Source organism: Zonotrichia albicollis, chromosome 4 (genome assembly GCF_047830755.1).
Source record: "Zonotrichia albicollis isolate bZonAlb1 chromosome 4, bZonAlb1.hap1, whole genome shotgun sequence".
NCBI lineage: Eukaryota > Metazoa > Chordata > Aves > Passeriformes > Passerellidae > Zonotrichia > Zonotrichia albicollis.
This window is the reverse complement of record NC_133822.1, coordinates 28,805,303-28,832,850: the sequence shown is the minus strand read 5'-3', so window position 1 is coordinate 28,832,850 and position 27,548 is coordinate 28,805,303. Positions and strand designations below refer to the sequence as shown.

General features: G+C 41.4%; 1 protein-coding gene across 5 annotated transcripts in view; it reads left to right on the top strand.

The window, feature by feature from the left end:
• LOC102075142 (fatty acyl-CoA reductase 1) overlaps positions 1-27,287 on the top strand; it is a 131,319-nt gene extending 104,032 nt beyond the window's left edge. For all 5 annotated transcript variants that reach the window (XM_074539266.1, XM_074539267.1, XM_014270903.2 and 2 more), the window contains exons 5-12: positions 6,462-6,639; positions 7,715-7,759; positions 12,128-12,246; positions 13,291-13,358; positions 16,679-16,850; positions 20,598-20,727; positions 21,541-21,668; positions 22,716-27,287. In XM_074539266.1, the coding sequence (XP_074395367.1) occupies positions 6,462-6,639; positions 7,715-7,759; positions 12,128-12,246; positions 13,291-13,358; positions 16,679-16,850; positions 20,598-20,727; positions 21,541-21,668; positions 22,716-22,878 (1,003 nt within the window). In that variant the 3' untranslated portion in view covers positions 22,879-27,287. The remainder of the gene's footprint in view (positions 1-6,461; positions 6,640-7,714; positions 7,760-12,127; positions 12,247-13,290; positions 13,359-16,678; positions 16,851-20,597; positions 20,728-21,540; positions 21,669-22,715) is intronic.
• Positions 27,288-27,548: the final 261 nt, after the last annotated feature.

Here is a 27,548-nt window from a genome sequence, read left to right as displayed (position 1 = left end):
CACAAAGCCATTAACACAGAAAGTTTTGCTTTCCTGTGGCAGAGTAATTTGGTGCATATAATGGAGAAGTTATTAATTGTTTAATTTGCTTTGTTCGCTTGGAAGGGCCAGATGCAGCAGCAGTGAGCAGAAGCAGTAGCTTTTGTGAGTTAGCATTCCAGAATCTTCCAAGTAGGTCACAGAGCAGTTCTTGCTGAAGTGTTATCTCTGCCTCCCTGATGGGAATATTGGTCAATCAAATCACCTGGCTGGCTGGTGCCCCTGGAACAGCTCCTCGAGTAATACAGAGACCTCTCTGGAAGGATGAGGACAAGGGGACAAGGGGAAATACCTCTGCTTGTACTTCTACACCTGTCTTTGCTTTGTGAGAATGCAAACCTGCAACCCTCTATTATGAAAATAAATTAAAAAAAAAAAAAAGAGAGAAGGGGAAAAAGACTTGCACACAGCTTAACCTGAGTTCCTAAATTAACTTAGTCTTCCTCCAGGCTCTACAGAAATAGGCATCTCTTCTTGGTAGACTGGTAATTAGCTACTCCACAGATTTAAACAATAGCAGTTTACTGAGACTCTGAGGTTCAGTGGCTGCCTAAGTGGCTTTACAAATTATGTCAATATTATGTGCTGCTTGTAACTTCTGTGTCGTTAATATCTTATGCTTAAATGCTTTCTTCTACCTTGCTTCTGCTGCACGGGACCAGGCTTGCAAAGGAAGGTGTTTGTGCCTCCATAGGGCTTTTTTATTTAAAGAAAAAATTCTGATATACTATAAATTTTCAGATTTTTAATGCACTCCAGAACTGAGAAATTTGGTGCATCCAGCCCTCCCCTGTGAATCAGTGTTTTCTCGTACAACTTCCCATCTGTGCCCAATGAGAGTCATCTGAAAAGTGCTGTGCCACCTGAGCCACCGTATCTTTGAAAGGTTGACAGGATCAAGCAGTTTTTCAGGTGTGACAGTTGGCATCATATTTCTCTCCTCTTGACCTCTGCCTTTTTCTGAAATTCAAGATAAGGAGGGGTGAAGTGAGGATCTGCAGGAAGCAGTATCCTTGCATTGCCCCTGGGAAGAGTCCACACCTTCAAGCTGAACTGTAAGTCTGTTGATTTAATTGCATATTGGATTATAGGAGCTAATCTTTGATTCTGTGGTGTAACACCAGGCTACTGGGAGCCTGTCAGGGACTGGCAGCAAGGGCTCTGGAAGCACAGCCAGTTCTTGTCTTTTGCACCCAGATGCTGGCAGGACCTGTGAGGTGCTGGTGCTGTGCCAGGGAAGAGCCTTTGGATGCTAGGCCCTTCATGCAGCTCTATCGTGGTAAGGGCTGCTTTTTAAAAGCTATCTGCATAACTGCTTCTGATGGATTAGGTGCTTGAATACCTTCAAAAAATAAAAAACAACTTGTCAGAGTACTTTTGGGTTTTTTGGTGGTTTGGTTTTGGTTGTTTTTTTTTTAAGCGCCAGCTGTTTCCTCTGTGAGCAAACCCATGGTAAGCCTGCTAGGAGGAACATATAACCCTGCAAATGATGGAAATCCGCTGTTGGAATAATGTCGAAGTGAAGGGAGCGACCACCTTTGTTGATCAGCATCTGACTCCAATTTATTCATCAACTAGGCACTTTTTTTTAGCAGTGTTAATTCACTTCATGCATATTGCAAAATCTGAGCTCCCGATAGGCTGTAGAGAAAACTTCAGCTCCTCCTTTTGTTTACAATACCTGAAGTTAGTTTACTGAAACCAAGATCAGTGTTCTCACCATTATATGAAAAGTTCTCAAAACCTTTCATATCTGTTCCCAGACCGGCCATCTGTTCCCAGTAGCAGCCAAGGACAGAACGGTCTGAGAATCTTGTTGTTTATATAAAAGGTGGCTGAGAACCTTAATTATTTACAGAATCAAGCCTGGAAAGGCTGTTTTACAGCAGGCTTCTATCTTTCCCTCAGCTGAGTACCTTCATGGCCTCTTTCTTTAAGCCATGTCTGAACCAGGCCCTCCACACTTCCCCCGTTTCTTTCTTTTTGGGAAAGGAGGTTAGTTGCCAAGTTTTCTCTATCATCCTACCAACCATATTTTGAATACAACCAAAAATACAAAGCAAAATAAGCAAAAGCATTCAAAAGTACACACAGTATCTCTATAAGGTCCCCTAGCCATGGTCCGAGCAATGGCTTTTACCCCAAAGGGTTAAAAGGCTGTCAGCTGTCCTCCCTCATTTGCACCTGGGGAGGAGGCAAATGGTGAGTCTGAAAATGATCCTTTGTGTCCTTGAAGTCTTCACATCCACCCTTTTCTTGGGTTTCTCAGAAAAGTTCAAGATCAGTTTTACAGACTGTAATCCTTTAGTCATTTGGCTCAAATGGCATCAGCTGGGGAATTCTCAGTCCTTGGTTGATTTGGAGTAGTGAAAAATTAGCATGCATTTAAAACACTTAAAATATCTAAACTTAACAGACTTATTTTGAGATCAACAAAACTTATATGTAAAATCAATTAACTCTAATAAAACTTAAGAATCAGGAAAGTTCTATGGGCTATGTCACACTCTTTGCAACACAAAAATAGGCAATTCTAACAATTATTACATTATAAGCAATATTCTCAGCTAGCAAGGTTTCTCTCTTAAAAGGGATCTAAGCTAGGGAAACAAACCAAAAAGGCTATGACTATTTATAGGATGTGCTATACAACAGATACAAAAAAGACTTCTATGGGCTACAAGGCTCAAACAAAACTTAAGTGTGCTAATATAACCTACAAAAATAAGCTAAAGGAAGTTTGTTTTCTATTCTCAAACAGCAGATATATTTTAAACAAAAACAGCTCTACTCACAAATGCTTTTGATTGTCTCTTTTAACTAGAGTTTCTCTAATATTCACAACAATATTTTGCGCACAGGTCATAAAATAAATGCTTATGATAAAACCATAAATCTATCTAACGTTACTGAAACTAAATAGCATTCAGACTTAAAATACTTTAAACCTTTTAACTTAACAAAACTTAACTGACTTTAAATTCTACATAACTTAATATAATTTTAATCTTAACCGAAAACTTTTGGTCAACAAAAGTTTGCTTGCCGGCAATCATGATAGAAAGCAAGTGATATCCCAAAATGAATACCAAATGCTGTATGTTTTTGTTAATCACATGCTTTTAAAAACCAAGCCTTTATTAACTAAAATTTGAAATTATTAATGATTTCAAAATTTTTTTATTTAATATTTTTATTATTGTTTTATTTTATTTTATTATTATTAATTTTATTATTTATCATTATTTTATTTTATTAATTTATTTTATTTTATTATTATTATAGTATTATTATTAATTTTATTATTTATCATTATTTTATTTCATTATTTATTTAATATTTTATTATTTTATTTATATTATTATTATGCCTTCTAAAGTGGCTTTGGAGTAGGAAGCACCACTTTAAAAAACAAACATTTCCTTTGGAGTCAGAGAAAGGAAACAATTCTTATTTAAAAATAATTATATAGTAGTTTTATAAAGGGCCTCTTTGAGGAAATACATCAACAGATGTTTTCCTTGTGTAAAATAGACATTTTTTAGCTCAAATCTTTGAAACACATATACTACTTAAAGTTTGTGTTTATGCATTACCTTCTATATTAGTAATTCAATAAAACTTCCAATCTATACCAAAACTATTTTTCTTTATTCAAAATGTGTACCACTCCTAATTTAGCTTTCAGGGCTTGAGCTAAACCCATGTCATCAAAAAACTCTGGGTTTCTCATTTCTTAATTCTTCTTCTAAGTTCTTTTCCCATTGTGTGTGTTTACTTTTGACCCTACAAGTCTATTATGAAGGCTATATGAAATACATTCTCTCCTAGGGAACAGCAAAGCCACATTGCATATCACTGGAATAAAACACTGTTTAAAATCTTTAAAAGCAGCATTTAGGATCAAACTAAAGCTTGATAGAAAGATCTGTCTGCACTTTGAAATGCAAAACCTCTTGAAACTATCATTATTGGAGAGTGGATACTTGAAGTGTTCTGAAACTCAAAAAAGGGTTCTTAAAAGTTAAGAGAAGGAAGCTGAAGGAGCCCAAGCTACTGCAAGTTTTCATTTTAGGCTCAGGTTCACCTGCAGCCAAGCACAGACATGGCAAGAACAGAAACTGCACAGACAGGAGAGAGAGCCCAGGAGCCTGAGCCCAGTGCACTCCAGCCCTGGGCCCCTCACAGCTAAGGCTCCGTTTGTAGCAGCAAGGAAAGGTAAAAAGTGTGACCATCCTTCTCAGCCTCACCCTAAGCTGGTTACTAACCGGTATCACTGAATTACTAACACTGCTGAAAAGGGGCAGAAGAGAGTGAGTCCTGGTATTTCTTGGTAAACCACAAAACTGCAGATCTAAATTTTCAATCAACAAGCTAAAACAACCACCTCAGAACAGCAGCAGTCTTCTCCCTCCTGGCTTACTACTAGTTTGCAGTCTACCTCTTCTGTGTATAAGAGGAGTTTTCACATGTCTGAGCAGGAGAGGAAAGAAAAAAACCAAAGCTTATGAGAATAAGTATGAAGTACATATAAACTAAGGTAACAGATTTAAGTGGCTTAAAAAAGTACAGGTACATTCAAGAAAACCAACAGATATTTGTCCCATTTTAGAGCAGAGCCACCAACAGTTTATTTGCTCCCGCGGCGCGTGTGTCGGAAGGGGCCAAACCCCCACCCCGCGCTGGGCTCTTTGTTTACTCGCCGGTAGGCTTTCTCCGCCGCAGCTACCGCTGGGCGGGCCGCTCCCCCCGGGCTGCTCGGCTCCCCCTGCGGCTGCTAGGCTCCCTGCGGTGTCGGTGCAGGTGAAAAAAAAACCTCTGGTCCCGTGGCGCGGCGGCGGCTTGGCTCGGCTCCCGCCGGGGCCAGGCTCGGCACGGCCGCGGCGCTGCTGGTGCTGGTGCTGCTGGTGACCGCCTGGCACTGGCTGCGGGGCGCGGCCCGGGCCCGGGGGCTTCATGCGGGGCAAGGCTGTCATCATCACCGGCGCCAACAGCGGGCTGGGCCGTGCAGCCGCCGCTCGGCTCGGCTTCCGCGGCGCGGCTTCCCCCGCGGCGGCGGCTCTCCCCCCATGGCTTGCTCAGCGTCTTGACAGGTTTATCACTCTCCCATAATAAATCAACGAATTCACGCCATCCTGTTAAGTCGTAAACCGCATGGAGGCTAAGGAAAACCCCTCTAGCATAGCCATTACTCCAAAGTCCTGTTAAATCCTTTTGCAAATTCATCCCCTTAATCTGCAGTTCTTATAAATATGCTGCTTGCCTTTTTCCTACCCAATTTCCAGCGCTGGTTGCAGCCTCTTCAAGGTCGCAGCAGCACGTATCAGTCGAGCTCATCTTTATGATCACTCAAGGCACACGATGCCTATCAGCTTCTTTTTTATCCGCTTTATCGCGTTTTCCTGCCGTCCCGCTGCATAGGACCTGAGCCGGTTTTCTCTTCGCGTGGTGCATCACAGTATCACGTCGGGGTCACCATTATGTCGAAGTGAAGGGAGCGACCACCTTTGTTGATCAGCATCTGACTCCGATTTATTCATCAACTAGGCACTTTTTTTAGCAGTGTTAATTCACTTCATGCATATTGCAAAATCTGAGCTCCCGATAGGCTGTAGAGAAAACTTCAGCTCCTCCTTTTGTTTACAATACCTGAAGTTAGTTTACTGAAACCAAGATCAGTGTTCTCACCATTATATGAAAAGTTCTCAAAACCTTTCATATCTGTTCCCAGACCGGCCATCTGTTCCCAGTAGCAGCCAAGGACAGAACGGTCTGAGAATCTTGTTGTTTATATAAAAGGTGGCTGAGAACCTTAATTATTTACAGAATCAAGCCTGGAAAGGCTGTTTTACAGCAGGCTTCTATCTTTCCCTCAGCTGAGTACCTTCATGGCCTCTTTCTTTAAGCCATGTCTGAACCAAGCTCTCCACAGAATAATATCCCTGTAGGACATTTTTCCAGCTTTTGAGACCTTTGTGTTGTTACGTGACTTGCTAATTCAAGGTTACCTGGAATATCCTGAAACATATTTGGGAGTATACAGGGACTGTGTTGGCTGAGGATGAGAACTGCCTGGTGGTATTCCTGGCGGGGAGAGCTCCATCAGGCTGTAGACCATGGCAGTATTTATGTTAAAGATTGCAGTGAAGCATTACCTGTGCAAGAGATTGCTCTGAAGTGAGTTTGTAGAGGTACCTGAATTGTAGCAGGGCATTGTAGCATGAAGCTCACCAGGGTTTATTTTGCACCTTGAAGACAAAAGTGACTTTCTCCCACAGAACAGTTTTAAATCCAAACCTTAAATATCTTTGACTGGCTTATTCACTGTTTCACGTGAGGATTCCTGTCTCACTGGTCTGTTTTGCCTGAATCTTTTTCTCTCCCTGCGTGGTGGATGATAATGTTCTCCTTGTTTCCTGTAGGTGGTTGGATGAATCCATCATTCAAGACATCACACCCAAACTGCTTGGGGAGTGGCCCAACACTTACACCTACACCAAAGCCTTGTCAGAGTACCTGATTCAGCAAGAGAAAGGAAACTTGAACATTGCTATCATCAGGCCATCCATCGTGGGAGCCAGCTGGCATGAGCCTTTCCCAGTAAGCATGAATACACAATTCCCTACCAAGAGCCTTTGGATGCAGCTGGAACTGTGGTACTGTCAAGAATCTGTTGCTCCATGTATCAGTGTCTTGAGAAACAGATGTCCACAGTTCATAGGGAGATGTGCGGAAGAGGTAGAGATCCTGTGCTGGAGTAGAACAGCAAGCCTTATTCAGCACCTTAGAACACCTGTGAAAAGACCACATTTAAGCAATAATAACAAGAGCTAGGATAGTTATAGTGTAGAATGCTGGGCTTCCAATTGATTGTCCATTCAGGCACACCAGGGGAGTTTCTGTGCTTGAAACATGGGATCTGAGGGTCAGTCATACTCCTTGTGCATTGTGGTTGAGGTACAAATGTCAGGGACTCGGTAATTAAATGCAGCTGTACTTTGGAATAAGATAATTCATTAAGCTAAATATACCAATAGAAATAACATGCCCTAATATTGCAGCCAAATTGGAAAGCACAAAGTAACCTTTGGCTTTCATGTAGCCTGATGTATGCCAGAGATGGCTGTGATGCAACCAAGGCTCTGGGCCAAGCTCACCATCTTGCAAAGATAAAGAGCTCTGTTTGGTGTTACAACCTGTTCCAGGTTAAACAGCTCATCACTACTCTGAACTCCAGGTCCCACAAGTGGCAGCTTCCCTGACCTGAAGTAGGATGGGATTCAAAAGAAGTGTTGTGTTTTCGTTTTGGGGTTTTATTCTTCCCTGCTTTAGAAATTAGCTGGAGAGAGCAAATCACCCTTGGTGACAGCTGCATGTTTTCTGTCAAGAGTAAATATTAGTCCAGCTGTTTTCAGCAAGTTTATTCCTGAGGCCAGGGAATAGGAAAGAAATTATTTCTAAGAACAAACCTAGATTCTGTTGATGACGAATGAATTGCATACAATGCATCCCTGGCTACTGGTTGGCATCCTGGCAGCTGTCCCAGATGGGCTGGCATCCATCTAAACTGGTGTCTCCTTTCTTTTTTGTCTACACCACACCACCGTCATCATTTAGAAGTCTGTGTAAGCAATACATCATTGAAAGGAACACTAATCATTCTTCTTTTCCACAGGGTTGGATTGACAACTTCAACGGGACCAGTGGAATATTTATTGCGGTATGTCTAGTTACTATTTAAGCTCCCCTTAAAGCAGAGTTTGAGTTACTAAAATAGTAATTCTGATAATTCTGATGTTACTCTACAGCCCCACTTAGAAACTGTATGCAGTAAAGGGCCACGGGAATTTTCTGAGTCTGGGAGAAGGATGTCACCCACTTGCCACACATCTGTCAGCTGGTAGGACCCAGAGGATGGCCTTTTTTGTGGAGCTCAAAAAAGGACATTGAGAGAGTATTCATGATGCTGGTTTGCTAAAATGCGAATTGCAGTTCCTAAAAGCTCTAAAAAAACTAAAGGTTTGGACACATTCGGCCAAATTTTCAAAGAAAAGGCAAAAGATGTATCGTTGAAATGAGGGTAATTCACGGGTGTCACAGCTTGAATCTTTTAACACAAATTTATTTTCCAGGCCAGGTTACCACACTGTCAATACAAGCATCAGTATTTATCATTCCATTTGTCTCTGTTTGTATTGTTTCCAAATCCACTGCTATAACTTGTCATACTTCCACAATACCAAAGATTCTGGCTCCCACTTGCCACTGCTTTGTACAGGATTTCTCCCTCTACAGACTACACCTAAATAAAATGTATGATTGATTCAGACTCTGCCAGTCACATGGATAATTCACTATATTTTTTCCTAACTTGATAAAATATTCCTGTAAGATGAAAATTATCATTACAATTAGTACATGAAAGGAGTAAAGTTGCATACCTTTTTTCTTGCCTTATAATTTTTTTTCTGAACTAAAATCACTGCCTTAGGCCTCTCTGTCAATCCATAATGCTGTATAGCTCTGGGCTGATATTTATGTTCATGTATGTCCAACTTCATTGCTTTGTCGAAACTATGTTCTAATCAGCCTGGTGCAGTGTATGAAAGGATTAGTGGTCTGCGATCATCGGAGATCAGAATAAAATCCAAATATGATCTTGTTAAAAAAAGTTCATTTATATCTGAAGTAGAGTATTTGTTTTTTTGGTTTTTTAATCATAACTTCCAATGATGTCTGTCACACCATTTATCCAGAACTGGTTTGCAAGAAACCTTGGGCCAGGTTTTGTATGCAGATATAGCCTGTATCTTTAGATCCAAGTTAGCTCCATGGAGAGTAAAGATTATGAGATTCTAGGGTCACTATGGGAAATGGCTTCTTTTTTTATATAAAAAGATTAGAGATGCACTAAGATTTGAAAAAGAGGTGATATTTTTTGGTCCAGATTTGAAGCAGTGAGATTTTTCAGTATAGTGGAAGAGACCATGACATTTTTGTCATCTACACTGAGCTCTTGGGGGATGAAATATAGTCTGTAACTACATTGAGAGCTGGCCAACAAAAAGACAAAAAACAATTACAAGGATGCAGGGTGTAGAGACAAACTTGTTTGGAATGTTTTCCAGAAAGTAAAAATGTTTATTATTAGGGACCCAAAAGACTTTTTTCTTCTGAAGGGGGAGAATTAATAATTTTCCAGCTTTGGAAAAGAGGAGAGTGTGAATACATCCAATAAGTACATGAGTTAATGTTCTTGAATGTGGAGAGTTGTTTGAAAATGAACCCTTAAACATCTGAGTGATGCATCAGTTTGATTACCTGAAAATTGTGTCAGTACAACCAGCTCTCCTGGCCAAATGTATTTTAAACTGTGATTATTAGATGAGTAGTTTTATTTGCTTGAATTAAGTGCTGAAAAAATCAAAAGGGAAGTGGTTTTGGTGGTTTGGTTTTGTGCATTTGAAGTGTCCCTCCATACCAAAATACTCACTTTCAACTTCTAACCAAGCTCATCCTACAGGGAGAACATTCCTTAGATTCAGATTTGGTTCAGACGATCTTTGATGTCATTTGGGCAGAATCTGGACTCCAAACCTTGCAGAGACTTTTTTCCTCAGTTGCAGTGTTTGAGTCTGATCATTTAATTCCCTAAATAGACACATTTCTTTTAAATATTCATTAAATATGGGAGTCCAAGTTGTTATTGACAATTTAATTATGTTTCTTTCCCCTACAGTTGCTCCAGCTGCTGTGGGGAGCTGTGTTTGTTGATTGAGGAACAAAATTAAATTAATTACATTTCCGCTGGAGTGTAATTAACTCCTTTTGTCTTGCTGTTCCCTATTACATGCAGAGACCTTCCTCCCTGCAAAGTAGTGAAGCTGTAGGGCACAACTGGTTTAATTTGTGATCTGGACAGTGACTGTCCGAAGCACGTCAGCTGAGAGGATGTCCAGAAATATCAGACTCTGGCCAGGAAATTATTTTGGAGGCTTCACTTTGCAGTAGCTTTTATTTCAGTGAAGAGAAAAATGTCAGTATCTATAAATAGAAACCATGCCATACCTGAGGGAAGTACCACTGAACCATTTTTGATGTAAAAAGTAACCCAAAAAACTTAAACCTCAAGTCTTTGTTACATGCAAAACATAGGAAATCTCGAAACCATTCATGTGTGTATGACCATCACATGCTGCTCTGACCACATTTTGCAGCAGATCCATCAAACATCCTCATTTGGAAGACCTTAGAAAGGTTTTTAGTGTGAAAATGTGATAGTTAATCACACAGTAGTCTCTAGTGAGCATGTTCATAGAAGTGGAAAATTCAGAGCTGTGCTTGGTTGCCTCCTTTGTTTCCTTCTGCCTTTTTTTTCCCCTTGAAAAAACCCAGTAGTAAGAACACAAAGAAAATCATAGTGATGTTGCAAATTGAAGCTTTAGTGTCTGAGCCTAACCATATTTCAGCTTAGGGCAGCAGAATTCAATGCATGACACAGGTTTGAGGAGGATGGAGTGAGCCATGTAGGGAATCTTGCACTGTTTGTGTCAGAGTCTGTGATCCCTCTGACTGATGCACCAAGGATGAGATGGGACTGCTCAGAAGTCCTAGTTCCTGAAAATTAAATCAGTCAAAAGTGTTATTCCCTTACTTGCAAGCTGTGAAATGCAACAAACACATCTGATTGCAGACAGGGAAAGGTGGAGGAGAACAGCCTCCAAAAGACACTAAAAGATAAACACCTTCCAAAGAGGGGGTACAGTGTCCTTTAAAATTCACCAATGACCACTAGACAGTGGTATGTGCTTTACAAGTTAATAGCAATCTTAAACGCTTATTTAATAACTTTTTTTTTCTCCTCAGACTTAAGGCAAGGGGTTTTCCACAACTGGACACTTCCTGTTTAGTTGTTGTCGAAAAATTTAATCTATTTTATAATGAAATTCAAGTTTCAGATTGTGTGAAAATAATTTAAGAAAAGCTGTAACATTTCCTTTGCCCTACCTTTTAAATATTGATGGATCTGTAGCAAATGTTCATTTGCTCCTTCATTCAGTCCTTCTCTCTGTTTTTGCACAGATCTAAATTACAAGAGCTTTTATCCTTCCTTACTTCACCATCACTTTTATCCTCTCAGCTTTTTCCCTTGTTCCTCAGCTTCACTGCATTTTTTCCCACACAAGAAAGAACTTGATTGCAACCATGACTCTGCCATGTTTGGTTTCTTCTCTTATGTGCTCTGTTGAGCCCTCATCTGTGACACACGAAGTAAAGTTCCTTCACCCCATTTCACCCCACCTTTCTGTATTTTGCCTTGTCCTCTCTGATCCAGTCTGCCATGCTGTTGCCATATCTCTCCTCTGGAACTTCCAAAGCCTCATTGGTCATCATGGAAGCCCCCTGATAAGCATTCAGGTTAAATGTACATATTTTGGGGAGCCTGATCCCCTGAAAAATGCACTTCCTACTGAAGGAAGGTGAAAATTTTCTGTTCTTGCCTCTTTCCTGTCTTTGGTTGTCAGTGTTTTGTATTTGCACTGTGTTTTGGTGAGTGATGTGCTCTTCAATGCAGGGGCCATCCTTTGTATCTTTGTGCTTAACAGACAGCTTTGGAAAAGAGGAGAGTGTGAATACATCCAAAGGAAAGGTAGTCAAAATCCTTTTCAAAAATCCTACAGGTGTCATTTCCAAAGTGACTGTAGTCTCTGAGGTATATTCAGACCTCTGTCTTCCTGTGTCATTTAAGAAAATGTAACTTTCAGGCATGCACTTTACAATTTAACAGCAGCAAATTCAGATACATTTCTCTCCTTGGGTATTTTCTTTCATATTAAGTTAAATTAAGAGTCCCAGCTTTTCTTGTACACAGCACAGTCATCATCATGTTTCCAGGCGTCCTCTGGAAATGCAGGACAGCAGGATCCATGGGAGATCCATCATGTGGTCACAGAAACCAAATAATCTGCAACAGAAAAACCTTGCTACAGTGCTGGCCTGTGCCCAGTACATGCTGCTGGAGTCCTGTCAGTTAAATCTCAACCCAGCCTGAAGTGGGTGAATGTTTCCCTGTCTCCCTGTCCCACAGGCAGGCAAAGGGATCCTGCGGACCGTCATCGCCAACAACGAAGCGGTGGCAGACATGATTCCCGTTGACGTCGCCATCAACCTGACTCTGGCAGCCGGGTGGTACACGGCCGTGCACAGGTGGGAGGGCATTCCTCTTCATAGCATTCCTCTTTGGCCTCGCACCTGGAACATTTGCTCCTTGCACCAGCACTTTACAGGGAACTTGGAACTGATTAAAAATCAGTGCAAGAGGCTGGTTGATTGATTTTCTGGTTGGTGTTTCCTCCCTGTGGATGGGAAAGGACTGAGAGCATAGGAGACACAATAAAGGTAGGGTTTAGAGTTAGGAAATCTCTACAGCTACAGGTAAGGCCTGTTTCTTGCATCTCAGAAGTCACTATTCTGAAGGCCAAGAGTTTTGCAGCAGTGGTTTTTGGGTCTCCTTTTCATTGAGCTGCTTCTCAAGTGTCTTCTGGAGTTTTCTCGGTAAAAAAAGCCCTGTATGTTTTCCTTGGGCAGCACTGCACAATGGAAATATGTTATAGGCGTCTACATTATATGATCTAAAAAAAATCTCCCTTCTTTGCATTGTTGAGAAGAGTATGTAGAAGTGATATTAAGGATTTAAGGTCTTTTCCTGTAAACCTTTGTCCTGGCCTTTAATCATTAGGTAGGACTACAGAGAATAAATGACATTAATTATTCTGGAGGTTTATGCAACTCTGAGAAATCAAACCCAGGCAAATAAAAGGCAGAAGTGTTTTCCTTTGAAAGACAGAGTAAGCCCTCTGAGCTGAGAGTAGAGCTACATCCAGTAAGCTAAATAAGGATCCTAAAAGGACCTTGAAGAGCAGCTCACCAGCTTTCCCCTCAAAGCATTATTAAGATATCCACCAAATTAAAACTCTGCAGTGTTCAAGTATACAGTAAGAAAAATTGTTTCATCACTTGACACCCTTGGCAAAGCATGCTTAGATCAAGAAAACTGTTTGATTAATTCTTGATTTATGTTGAAGGAAGAAATAAAACAAGTGTGATTCATATTTAGTTCCACACCAGAAAATGCAAGCTTCGTTTGGTATTAAACTGGGAATTTACTTGAAATGGATTGTTTTTGTAATCCCATCTCTAAAAAATACAGTTTCTTCACATCTCAAAATAGTACTTCTTTCTGTTTTCCAGACCAAAAAACCTGTTGGTGTACAACTGTACAACAGGGGGAATCAACCCTTTCTTCTGGGGAGAAATGGGTAAGGTCTTATTTAAATGGAGAGCATCAATAGTGTTCCTTACACTTTGAAGAATTGGTTTCCACAGTTTAGGTGGCATTCAGAGTCTGCCATTCAAACTGTATTTTGGGTGCGGGTCCTGTGATGTAAAGGGTACTTCCAGACCAAACTATTCTAGGATTCTATGATATTATGGAAGTGGTCTTTCTTGTCCATAAGAAAATTCTGAACAGAATTAAGAGGTGTGCACTTCAGGAGGAAAACATTGAGATGACTGGTGGACTTCAAGAACAGTTTGTATTTTGATCATGAGTTTTGTGGGAAAAAAAATCAAATTATTTTCATGACTGACTTTTCTTCAAGTGGATGTACTTCCAAGGCAGGGGTGAAAGAAAGGGAGACACATCCTGACACCCTTGAAGAGAAAAACTCATGCTGAAGCCAAGCAGCAGAATTTGTTTCAGCTGTGTACTGTGAAATACTGTGTACAGGTAGTACATTCATGGACAGATGTACTGGGCCTGGTTTACTTTCTGTTACCCCTGCTTTTATATCTTTGTGCTTTAAATACAGGAGGCTGGCTATTCCATCTCTCATCCTTTGTTTTGCTTTTCCCCTTGCTTTATTTACATGGCAAAGTAAGTCAGCAGAGAATGAGACCATAATTGCATTTACAGAATAAATGTCTTAACCATTATTTGATCACGTGGCCTAGCAGGGAAGAGGTTTCAGTAATTGGCTGAGTCCTGAGGGCATCATATCCAGCTCCTGGTTGCCTTTTCTTTTTCCCCTCTTTCAATGAGAGATGAAATGTTGTGCTTAGTCAAGATCTTTTGTGGCTTTTTCACAGGAGTGAATGCAAAACTCTTCACAGGCTGCTACTTCAGCAAAAGCCACCATAGCACCACTTTCTGAGGTTTGCCTTTGTTAACCCTTTTTCAGTGTAAATTTGCTGATGAAAACAGCAAAGTATTTAGTGCATTGTCATTGATTTTATTCTATTCCTCTGCTTGTAACTGTGGAATTAGTCATGAAGTCATCTGGGTGCAGCAGTGGCACCTTCCATGAGCAGCTGAGCTGTGTGGTGCAACTGAAGGCAAAATTTTCTCCTTGGCTAACACTATGAAGCTCTTTCTACCCCATGTTGTAGACACAGTTTTCCTGTGAGAGAGCAGCATGCTGCAGAGAATTAGGATGGAGTATTAAAGTGCAAAATTTTGCCTTTAAAGATGTTGCATGGCTGAAGGAATGAGTTTGGGAAAGATTTACTCCATCACAATGTTATGACTGCAGGCATCCAGTCTGAATCCTTATTCAGACTCCTACCAATTTCTTTTTGGGAAATACACATAATTCCATGCAAGGAGTCAGGCTGTGTGACTGGTCATCAGGATGGAGGGTTCTGAGTGTCTGGCAGCTGCTGAGAAACCAGGGAAGGGAGTGGGAGTCACCTGGCCTGGGACTGAGCATTTTAGTGCAAAGCAAACATGGGTTTTGCAGAGGTATGGGTCTTGGCTACCTGGTTAGGCCTGGTGACACCAGGACCTGCTGTAGGAGTGACAGGTGTACACAAGGGAGTAGGGATTTTCCAAGGGGAGAAAGATCAAACAGAGAAATTGAGGCTGGATTAGGCTTAGGATACCAAGGGTTTGGAACAGAAGTGGTGGAGATGGTGATGCTTTGAGTACACTTTGAGTGATGAGCTGCAAGGGAGTGAGGGGGCGAGGGAGGGAGGAAACACCCATTGAAAGGCAGTTCATTCTAAAGTTCCTCAGACACAGATAAAAACTCCTAGTGTTAAAAGGAGCCTTAACTGATTTATTTATTTTCCAAATAATGCTATGCCTTGAAGTTTTTCTTTTTCCTTACTTTCTCAGTACTTTGCCTACTTATACAAAAATGTGGTCAAACAACTAAATTTTTATCTGATGAAGCATATTCTGCTTTGCTGCAATGTGAATCTGGTTAGTTTGACTTTGTGAAGTACATTTTGCAGTTTCTCCTCAAAACTAAATCGTAAAACAGGCTGGAGATGATGTTCAGTATGGCAAAAATTAAATTCAGTTTATTCTTGTTAGTCTACCTGGGTAAGATCTGTGTCCAATTCTCCCCCTGCAGAACCTGCCTTTGAGTTGTAGGATTCGCTGCTGCATTTTTTTGTTGAGGTTGGAGGGGAAGGACCACCCACCCACTAAGTCTTTGCAGTAGCTCCTAGAGGTGTCAAATTTCTAGTTTGGTGTTCTTAGTAGAAGTACAGCAAAAGTCACTGCTTGAAGTGCAGTAATGAGCTGAGCACAGACACTGGAGAGTCCTGTCTGAATGTTACGATCGGAATCTGCTTATCTGAGGATGATCTGGATGTTTCTTGAGGCTTGCAAATTCTCATCTGATTTTCTATTTGTAACATGAGCTTAGAGACTAAACGATAACATGAGCACAGATTGATGTCGTTAACTCTCAAATAAATTTTTTAGAAAGTGAAGAAAGCCTACATATTCTTCTTTCTGGAGCTTGCAGGTGCTCAGGAGTAGGAGCACCATCTGTTTATCAGTCCCTAGGGTGATAGTCTTACACTCAGTTACTGCAGTTCTGTTAAGCCTCTGCAATATGCAAATGTCCCAGATATGCACATCTAGATACCAGTTTGTGGCACTGTGCCATTGCCAGAGCTCAGAATCACCCCAGCATATTTTGTTCCTTAACATGCAGAGGGAAGGGAAGATTCCCACCTTATCATTTGTTTTTGGGTTAAGAATGCAAGACAGTTTGCTGCCTTAGAGCATCCAGAGGTGTTTTGAAAACAGGCAGACATTTGATGGTGTGGGTCAGATGTGGTTTGAAAGACATAACAAAGTATTTTTAAAGCTATCACCCTGTATAAGTGACAGACTAACTCAAACATCAGCCCACTGAAAAATCTGACTGAAAACTAGAAATGTCATTTTTATTTTTGGGTAGCAGATCAAAGTTTGCTTTCCGTGATCTAATGAAATTTTAGCACTTACCAATTTCTTTTACATCTGCTGCAGGTGAAAGCAGAAATGCAGCTTCTTGAAGCTCTTAAAGCTTCCTGTTTTTCCTCCTTTATGCTTAGGTGCTTTGACAAGGAGGTTTTTGTCTACCAGTGTTAAGTGTGGAGCAGGATTGGGTTTCAAATAGGCAATAGATGAAATTGTCAATTTTCATGGCAGAAGGGACAACCTGGTCCAAGCTCTGGTGACACAATTCAGAGAGCTGTGGGCTGGAGGTGTGAAGCACAGCACCTTGGGTTGTGCTACACTGTGCTTCCAGCCCATCTGGAAGTGAGTGATTGCTAGTGAAAAATGCCTGTTCCCTTGCAGGGCAGTATGTCATGTCCACATTCAAAAGGAACCCCCTGGAGCAGGCCTTCCGAACACCCAATGCTCACATGACCTCCAGCTACTTGATTAACCAGTACTGGATCACTGTCAGCCACAAGGCACCCGCCATCCTGTACGACCTGTACATGAGACTCACAGGGAGAAAGCCCAGGTAAGGAATGGTGCCATCAGCCTCCTGCATACCTGCCACTCCAGTGGAGAGCAGAGCTTGAACCTGTGATGAGAACTGGAGTCCTTGAGCTTCTTCCTGTCCCCTTCTCTTGAGGAAAATGAGGAAATGCATGGCTGTAGTTAAACACGGCCTAGAGTTCGCACCCTTCCCACCACCTGGAGAACAGCACATCTTTTGAACTTGGCTTTACAGACTTCAGAAGTTCCCGAGGCAGACAAGGGCTGGTAGTCTTGTCTTCTCTATATCCAGATATCTACCACTTCAGCTTTCCAATGGGATCACCCCTATCTGGCATATGGACTTGACAAGGTTTAGAACATACCAGCTAAAACTTTTTTTTTTTTCCCATAAATCAGATCCCTAAGTAGCTGTTTCCAGCACTGGTCTGAAATCTAGGAAGCAATTGTTTCTGAGTATGATTAAATTCTAATTGTATTTAGGAGGGAAGTTCATCATTATGGGTGGTATTTCAGCCCTGGCAGTGGTAGAGTTTGGAGGAACAGCAATATCTATGTCCCATGTGGAAGGAATCCTCTTGTAAGTAACGTTACTCCAGACGTTGTCCTCCTTTACTACCCTGGCACCACAGAGGAGGATTTGTTGGGCAGTGTGAGAACAGGATGACAGCACTATGTTGATGTCAGCTGTTCTGATTTATCCCTGACATTCTGCTTTGGAGGCAGATTGGTCCATAAAAAGACTTCCAGTTATCCCAGAGAAAAGAATTACCCTAGAAATAGAGTTAAATTGAAAATTAGGCTGGAATCTCCAATCTTTGTTGAAAGGGGCAGCAGTAAGATCTTGGCACTGCCATTGCAATTGACATTTCTTTTCATGAAACTGATTGGCATAATTAACCAGTGGACACTGCCTGCAAAAAATGCTGTAGTTAAATGTCAAACAAAACTCAGCATCATCTCCTGGACTTTAAGATTTGCAGCCTCAGCAAAGATGGCTCCCCAATGAAGTTGGGAGTTTTCTAAGTCTTCTTTTTTTAATATAGTTCTCCTTTTCTTTTTATACACTACTTCAGCTCATCCAGGTATTGCTGCAATGTGGTAGAAAGCAGAGTACCAGCTCAGTTTCTTCTCTTCCTAGATACCTGAATATCAGACCTTTACGGTCCAAGGGCAGTAAAACACATGAAATAAAAAAAAGAAGCCTTTTTAGGTGTAAGCTCATTTCACATAAATTTCCAGATAGCAAGCAAAACTGCCCTAAGTGGTTTCCTGTGAGTGCTGCACATCCATCTACGACTTAGTACTTACTCCCTTGGGGCAATCCTGTCTCACCTGAGGATCTCCTCGTGCAAGGATCTGTATGGGAGCAAATAAAGAAATAATTGCTGTAAACAGTTTATTAGAAGACACAAAGCATGTCTGAACTGTGGCCACAGTGAGAGCTAATACTCAATTTATTCCTCTCAGTTCCTTCATAGTGGAGAATGAGATTTCCTGTAAGAAACCTTTTTCATATTTCTACTCAGTTGATGTTTTGCAGAAGACCTCTCCTTCATACAAATTATTAGTCAATGTTTTGAATGTGGTCACATCAACTGAGCTCAGTTGACATGAAATGCAGTTTTTGCACACACCTCTTCAGATCATAGAATCACAGACTGGTTTGGGTTGGAAGGAAGCTTTAAGATCATCCAGTTCCACCCCTGCCATGTGCAGGGACACCTTCCACTATCCCAGATTGCCCAGAGCCCCATCCAGCCTGGTCTTGGGCACTTCCAGGGATAGGGCGGCCACAGCTTCTCAGGGCAACCTTTGCCAGGGCCTCACACCCTCACAGGGAAGCTTTTTTCCCTCATATTAAAGAGTTGGTTCTCTTACCCTTTTTTTTTTTCTGTCACTCTCCCTTAGTCCTAAGCACTTTAAAGATTTCAGGGAGTCAGCTTGAGGGGAGCTTTAGATCTTTACAATCTAAAGCTTTTCTTCCTCCCAAGTTCCTAAAATGTATTAAAATATTCACAAAGCTTGGCCCCATAGTGTTTGCCCTACACAAGAGGATTATTCTGAAATAGTTTTAAAGCAGCTCAGTTTAACTGTATTCAGTCAAGGTGCACATAATTATTCAGAATGAAGGTTTCTTTAATGTGATGGTCTGTTTTGCTTCTAAAATGAAAGCCACTTCGCAAAGGAGTGCCTGTCTAAGATTTTATAGTGCTTTTTCCAGTTGCTTTGGGAGAGCTGCACAGTTCTGCTTTAAACTGATTCATTGTGTCTTGCTGTGCTGTACTGAGTGCTTATCACGGTGGCATTCATATGCGCGTAGGGAGAGGCCAGCCTAGCACCATTCTCCCACAGACTGCCACCTTTTATTTGTCACAGCAGCCGTATTACCCCCTGGGCAGCTCAATATTTTGCATGAAAACAGCTCTTTTTTCCACAAAAATCAGCCTTTTAATGCTTTCTCTTGCCCTTACCCGGTCTGAGAGGACATGGTGTCCTTTCAGAATTGACCAAGCCCTGTACATCATACTTTAAAAACAGCTGCCAGTGGCAGTTGTTTTTTACTTTTTTACTTTTTTACTCATGAACGCTGGGACAACTAAAATAATCCTGCAGGGTAGGACAGCATTACTGTCATCCACTTTTGTATAAAATATTAGTAAGATAAGGCCAAGACACAACAGAGGACTTAAACCTACATTTCCTAAGTCCTTAAGCAGTTATGCCTCTGAAGCAAGATGGCAGAGACGTGGAGCTGTTAGAGGGGGTCCAGAGGACAGCCATAAAGATGGTCAGAGGGCTGGAGCACCTCTCCAGTGAGGACAGGTTGGGAGAGCCAGGACTGTTGAGGCTGGAGAAGAAAAGGCACATGGGAGACCTGGTAACAGTTTTTCAGTACTTTAAGCAGACCGGTGGGAAAGAAGAGGAAGGACTCTTACCATGCAGCGTAATCATAGGATAGGGAGGAATGGTTTCAAACTGAAAAAAAAGTACATTTAGGTTACATAGGAGGAAATTCTTCCCTGTGAGGCTGGTGAGGCCCTGGCACAGGTTACCCAGAGAAGCTGTGGCTACCCCATCACTGGAAGTGTTCCAGGCCAGGTTGGATGGGGCTTGGAGCAACCTAGGGTAGTGGAAGGTGCCCCTTCCCATGGCAAGGGTTGGAACTGAGATGATCTTCAAGGTCCCTTCCAACCCAAACTACTCTGTGATTCTTTGGTTCTGTCTGAAAACTGAAGTTGAGCAAATGACTTCTGATCTCAGTGTCCATACTGCAGATGTGGTCACCAAATACTGGGGCTAATGCCAAAAATCAGAGCCTTGCTTCAGTACACAACTCAGGCTTGGGAGTAGAAGAAAATTCCTGTGCCAGAAAGAAAAGTACCCACCTTGAGAACAGCAACACTGTACACCAACCTTGTGGTGCAGGCTTCATACCAGCTCAGATGGGCTCTTCCCTCCATAGCGGTGGAACATGAGGTAGACACAGCTTCCAACCCTTGCTTAGGTCAGACCAGTGAGGTGGACATCAGTGGCAGTGATGTTGGCTCCCCTGTTGGAGCCAACAATAAAAGCTGGCTAGCTCTAGGCTCGAGCTCAGCTGGAGCAGTTGGGATTTGCTGGGCAAGTTCTCAGCCTAGCGAGTAGCAGGGTAGTACTCAGGAGGAATTGGAATGTTTATTCACCTGGATTGGTGGAAACACAAACCAGCAGCTTCTACATAAGGTCAGACTTCCTGCTCATCTCTGATGCTCCTCCTTTGTTTCAGAATGATGAAGATTATCAATCGGCTACACAAGTCTATGACACTCCTGCAATATTTCTCCACCCAGTCCTGGAACTGGTCTTCAGATAATATGAATATGTTAATGAGTCACCTTAACACAGAAGACAGAAAGGTAAATATGTTTTGAATATGGGTTGCTAATCTCATATTCTTTCATCTGCAGCAATTATTTTTGGTGTATTGTGGAGCATTTAAATAATATCTGGATGACTGGAATTGTTTTTAATCTGAAATTATTTATTTCAGGGGCTTTCCATTTATTACAGGAGAACGTTTTCAGGTCACTGACAACCCAGCCTATTCTATGAAAACTTCTTCCTCTCTACAAAGCCTTTCTTTGCTCTAAGAGACAGCTGCCTGAGAATTTGCTAACAATTTGTCCATTATGAGCACCCAAAATTAACTGGAGTAGTTGGCTGCAACAAGATTTTGTTTATGCCAAACACCAGAGTGATCTATTTCTTTGACTTCTGTTGATCTAGCTGCCAAAAGAGAATGCAGCACAGCTTAGAGTGACACCAGTGCAGAGGCACCTGTTGACTCAATGTCCAGTTAATTTATTTACACATAATTTTAGTGACATGTTAAAACTGCATGGAGGTTTTCATTTGAATCTGTTTGCCTGTGTGGAATGCCATTTTTCTTCCATGATTCTCTGTGTGTGTGTGTGTATACAAGTTGCTACCTGACTTTATTTTTTGCCAACTAGCACTCCATTTCTGCTTGCTTTGCCCAGATTCCCAGCTGGGTGGGACATTAATCAGCAGCTGTGAAACACAGTCTGTCAGTGCTTGGAGCTCAGTGGCTTTGAGTATTTCAGAGAGAGGGCCTTGTCAGGAACAGAGATAAATGAAGAATTGATGCTTCAAGTAAACTTGCTTTGAACTCTGGTGTTCAGCTTTCATTGTTTGTCTTTAAATCCCAGTTATACAACTTTGATGTTCGCCAGCTGCACTGGTCAGAGTACATTGAGAGCTACTGCATAGGTGCTAAGAAGTACTTGCTGAATGAGGACATGGCTGGAATTCCAGCAGCAAAGCAACATCTACGCAAGTAAGTCACATCCAGGGACAAAGATAAGAGCTCCGGGCTAACTTTGGGGAAAATAAGTCTAACTACATTGCAAAAAAAGAAAACAAAAATATTATCATTATCATTATCATTATCATTATCGTTATTGATTAAAATTGAGATAACTTATTTCTTATCACAGCGGTTTGTCAGTATTTACAAACATAGAATAAGGGGATAGTTGGCCATAGCAGGGAATCCCAAACAAGTTCATTAATCATGGATAATTTTTAGGAAATTTATAGGGACCTCAGGAATGGACTGCTGACTGCCTTAGACTGTGGACTGTGATGCAGTAATAAAGTTTACCTTAAAAGGGCTCTTAGAAAAATGAACCAAGTTTTGAGGTCTTTAGGTGTCTTTTTTCCCTTGGTCAAGCACTGGGAAAATGAGAATTAGAGAACTGCAGAAACTCTTGCTTGACAGAAAGAGGACAGGATCATTACAATCTGAAAAATTCAGTAATACCACTGAAATTGATAAAATTTATCAATTTATAAATTTATCAATTTATTTTATCAAAAAATAAAATATCCCAGTGCTGCAGTATTGCAACAGTGAGGACCATTTATGATCATTGTATAATTTCACAACTCTAAAGATGGGGTTTCACCCAAATAAGAGAACCCTGCTTGACAACTCCTGCGAGTTTCTCTAGGCTGCCCCAATTACTGCAAAGTGAGAGATAACAAATATATGAAACTGAAGTAGAAAGTATTGGACACAGACTGTCCTAAAGAAAAACCTCTCCATATGACTTTGCTCTGGTTTGAAATGAGAGAAGAACAAGAGTGAATTCCAGTACAGCTATTCCACCTACACCATGAACTATTCACTGTGCTCCAGCTTTAGCACAGTCCTTGGCAAGACCAAGGACTCCAGCACAGCATCTCCACTAAAACAGGAATAGCAAAAAGCCCAAGGGCCACTTGTAAATAGGATTTATTCCTGAATTACCTGTAGGAAATGCAGGGGGCTGGTGAGCTTCTTGTTGTTTGTGTGTTTCTTGATAAGATGCCTCTTTCCCAGGCTGAGGAACATCCGATATGCATTCAACACCACCCTCCTCGTGATCATCTGGCGCATCTTCATCGCAAGGTCGCAGATGGCTCGAAACATCTGGTACTTTGTGGTGAGCCTCTGCTACAAGTTCCTGTCCTACTTCAGGGCATCCAGCACCCTCAGGCACTGAAGCCATCCATCAGCAGCCAGCCTCTTCCAGAAGGACCTCCATCTCTTCTAATCAGCAACTGTGGGCATTGAGGTCTGAAAGTAGCAGAAAAATCCACTCCATCCAACAGCAGCTGGCACTTATTGTACACTGTTTCACGCTTACCTTTTTAATTTTAACTAATGCTTTAATATATGGTCTTTCTTCCATAGGACCAGGCCAATTTTTAAAGCCAAACTGAAGCTTTAGGAACAGGTCAAGCTGGGACCCTCCCATCTAAAGTCAGATATACAAGAGTAAGGATTAATCAAAGTTATTGTCCTCCCATGTACTACTCCTTAGGCTATCTTAATCCCATCTTCTTCCTCAAAAGAGGCAAATTTAAAGCACGACCTTGGAAGACAAGGATGCCACCAGAGAAGACCCAGCTGAGGAAATGAACCTGTAAGAGGTCTTCCTAAAGCAGCTATTTGTTCATTCTCATTCAGTGAAATGGTACCTTACTTAAAAAACAAGATTACACCTTCTCACTTTTTCAAAACTTAGGAGGGGAAAACATCAGTCACATGAGGCCAGTGAACACACAGAACAGTTTTCAGATCTTGTATTGCTGCTGAGGACTGATGCTTTCAAGCCATACCTGAAGACACACATAAAATTCATGCACCTGTGTTAACTCGGCTCATTCACAAGCTGCTTTCTTACAAAGAGGTCTTCTTTTCTCCCTGTGGTTAAGGTTTCAGTCTATTAAAATATTTGTGGTCTTGCATTTATCACATTTGCCTGGGACATTTTGGAGGTCTTGAAAAATGCTGTATTAACCCTGAGAATGAAGAGACTTCATAAAAATCAGAAGAAGAATACAGAAACCTGTCATTATTTTTGAAGTATGGGTCTTTTTTTTCCCTGCAGGAAACCTCTCTCCCTGTAGCTCAAAACCAGTCTGATACTGGGCTTTCATTACAACTAAATCACTTTGCAGTTAATCATTTCCAGTGGCAAAGAAAGTGTAAAGACACACATGAAGGAAACATCATTGGGCCTGTTCTGCTGCCATTCCTGTCAGGAGGCATTAAAAAGTCTGAAATTTGTTTTTCTTGAGAATAGTTAAATGTTGGATTTAATGATCTTAAAGGTCTTTTCTGACCTAAGCAGCTCTGTGATTCTTTGACTTCTCTGTAAGAACAGTCATGCAACTGTGAAGGTAATGCACTTTGTCCTGCAGTTTAGAATTTTCAGAATTTGATTTTTCAGAGTTTTAGAATTAAATTGCAGTTTAGAAAGGAAGCCAACGACCTTCCCAATGCTCATGGCTGTTGGAGATCCTTGGTTCTTACAGTGAATTGTGAATTCCTGTGGGGGCAGAGGGAGCCTTCTTGAAAGTAGCAGGTGCAACAACAGCAACAAATTTACTGCATTGTCAGATTTCAGAGTCAAATCTTACACCGAAATATTATTTATTTAGATAACACTGAATAAGCACTTTTAAGATGATCAGTCTTCATTCACTGCAGCACCCAGTTTCTCTAATCTTGTGTCATGCCAACTGTCTGAAAAAGTAATGCTATACAAAAAAACACAACAAAGTAACACAGTTGCTCTTTTGTGAGCTGAGAAGAGCAGAGAATTTACAAATCTGGAATTCCTCAGAAATTATACTTGGTTTTGGTACTGAAGGTAGGAGCAAATTATGACAGTGCGTTTATATCTGAGCACTTCAAGCTGGTTCAGAAATCTTTCTAGAGGTTCAAGGAATTAATCTTGCCCCCTATGCCCCAGAGGTCTGATTCCAGGCAATTGCCAAAGGGTGCCTGCAGCAGGACCTGAGCAGAAATGTGGTGTCCAGAATGGCAGGGCTCTGACATTGCCTGCCACACTTTAGCATTTGTCACACACTGCTTTTGATCTCTGCTTAAATAGGTCAAGTTCCCAGTTTACAAAGATGCAAATTTCTGAATTTCTTGCCTTGGAAATGTGCTTCCTGTAGTGAAACTGGTTGTTGGGTGTGTGTTTTCCAGCTTCAGGGCATGCTGTGCAAGGTGTCACCACCTGGGAAACCTGGAGCTGTTTGTTGGGGGGCTGGGGAACAACGTTCCCTGTCCAGTGCTGCCACAGCAATGTTTTGGGGAAGACTGTGGCGCTGTACTTTGCTACCTTAGTGGGGCTGAGACAGGTTGCTGCAGAGATTCCTCCAGGAAGAGCGCATTCCCTCAGTTACATCATCTGGTCATCAGGCAGCTTGCAGTCCTCATAGGAAAGGCTAAAACACAAAGCAAACCGTAACTGTCAATCACTTTGAAACAAACTTCCACTCAAACATCAGGAGATAATTTCAACACTTATCCTGAAAGTCTTTTTAAGTGACCTGCCTTATGGACAAAGAGAAGCAACACTGAAGGGGTTCATAAGTCTTGGGTTGTGCACATGATAGAAAAAAGCTTGGGTCTCAGAAAAGTCAAAGGTGCAGAGCTGCTACATCAGTCAGCTCCCCTGAGAGTAAAGTGCCCCACTTTTCCTTCCCCTTCCCTACTCATGCCAGGAATTCCTCCCAATATGCCTGTAGGCATTCACAGTTGTGTGCACTGGCTGTATTGTCTCCACAAGTCTGAGGTTTATTTTTTGCTCCCCTGAGAATATCCAGACCTGGTTTTCTGAACACACAAAAAGGTGCTGCATTCAGAACAGTGGTGGTGTGACATTTTAAGGCTCTTCAGCATTTTGCTGAAGGAAACAGCTGCAGAAAAGCTACTCAGCCCCAGAAAAACAGCAGGAGTTGTTTGGGTTGGCAAAACAGAGCTGTTGCAGATGGTGTCTGCTCTTCTGGAGACCTTTCATAGCCCACACGGCATTGCCAGCAGCTGGCTCCAGAGCTCTAGCCTTTCCTGGAGCAGATCAAGCTGTTGGTTTGTTTTAACACACATGTAACATGAAGGGGAACTTGAATCTTTAATCCATTTTTTTGCGGCCTGAGATGTTTCCAGCTGATTGTCTGACGCACGTATTTCAGAAAGCCTCAGTGCAGGGGCTGATGTGTGGCAGTGGCCCTTGAGTGCCTGTTGTAACTGTCATCATGGGGAGCTGGGCCTAAGAACTTGTTTTCACCTCAAACAGTGGCTGATGTTCAAAGGTTTACTTTGTGCTCCTCAGTGGATTTGTTTGTGCTCTGAAGAAACCCAAGCCTTGGGGAAGATATCTGAAAGAAAAAACTGAATATCATTTCACCATCATCAACAGGCAGAAGGTTGCAATTAACAAGTATCTTTTTTTAAAATTAAATGGTGATAACAAAACAAACAAACAAACCACAACAAATCCTGACAAATAATCTGTGTTTTAACTGCCTTTTGAACAATAACCAAAGCTGTTTATTGTCAGCATGTCTGTTACTAAAAAATTAAATTTCTTACCCCTCCACTCTCCTCTGTTCTATGTTAAGAAACAATTTTTCCACAATAGGGAGGGAGAGCTAATAGACCCACTGATAAATTACAGGTTGTTTGCCCATTACCCAGCTCCTGCAGAAATGTGTTCTTTTACATTTTCTAAGGAAACATGAGTACATCTGCCTGTGTGTACAGCTGCATCTTCCAGCACCAGACAACATGGTAAAAGCTGTGGAGCTCATCCTGAAATGCGAGGCTGTGCTTGTTTGGAGTGCCCTGTTACACTTCAGTTTACCACAAAGAGATTAACCGTCGTTTCCAGTGTAAAAGGAACCTAACCTGTAGCTGTTAATCAAGTCATTATCATGAATAAGCAACTGTGAAAAGAGGGAGGGGGCATCCTTTTGTTTGTAAATAAGCTACAGCTTCATGGTTGAAAGCATGCTGTTGTTCTTCCAGCATTGACTACCGCTGAAAGCAAGGATGAACATTCAGTACAACTTTAGTACAATTGGACCCCTTATTCTAGCAGAGAGCAAATAACATTCCCCAGAAGGTAAGTGGTGAACACCCCATTACATGATGCTAAATATTGGTATGAAGGTGGTACAGATTTACTTGAAGAGAATTAAAATCCAGAAAATAAAGCGTATTTGGGGAATAATTAAAGATGTACTATCCCACTTTTCTCTATTGCTTAAAAGCTAGCTATGAATTGTTTTTTCAGAGGAGTATGAAGCCACTTAGAAAAGGTTTCTTGTCCTTACATGATCTTGGCTGACCCCAGTTTATAGTAAAATATTTACTCTTCCACCATCCAGAGTTTCTTACAGTTCTATCTGCTATTTCTATCCTCTTGTTAGCTACGAGACAATTTCCTGTTATAAATCTTAATTAAAGAGTTTCTAATGTTAAGGTGTAACCTTTTGAGCTCTCAAATCAGATAAAATGGTCAAACCACAAATTGTGTGAACGTCAGCCGTAAAATTGTTAATATGATGTTTATGTTATTTGAAACATTTAATAAAACAAAATATTTTAAAGCTATGGCCATTCTGCATTGCTTGGTTTGTTAGAGGAGGTGGTTACTTGCTGGCCATTGCAGTTGAGCAGAAGCTGCCTCTCCAGCACATCTGCCCACATCTGCAGCACAGCTGTCGGTGGAACGGCAGCCCCACCTACAGGAGGGAAACACATTTTAAAGGCTGCAGTAGTGAGACTTCAACCCCGATAGAGAAGACTGAAAGGTCCTACTGTGATGTCCTACTGTGTCCTATGGAAACTCAGAGGGGCAGCAAAGAAAAATTG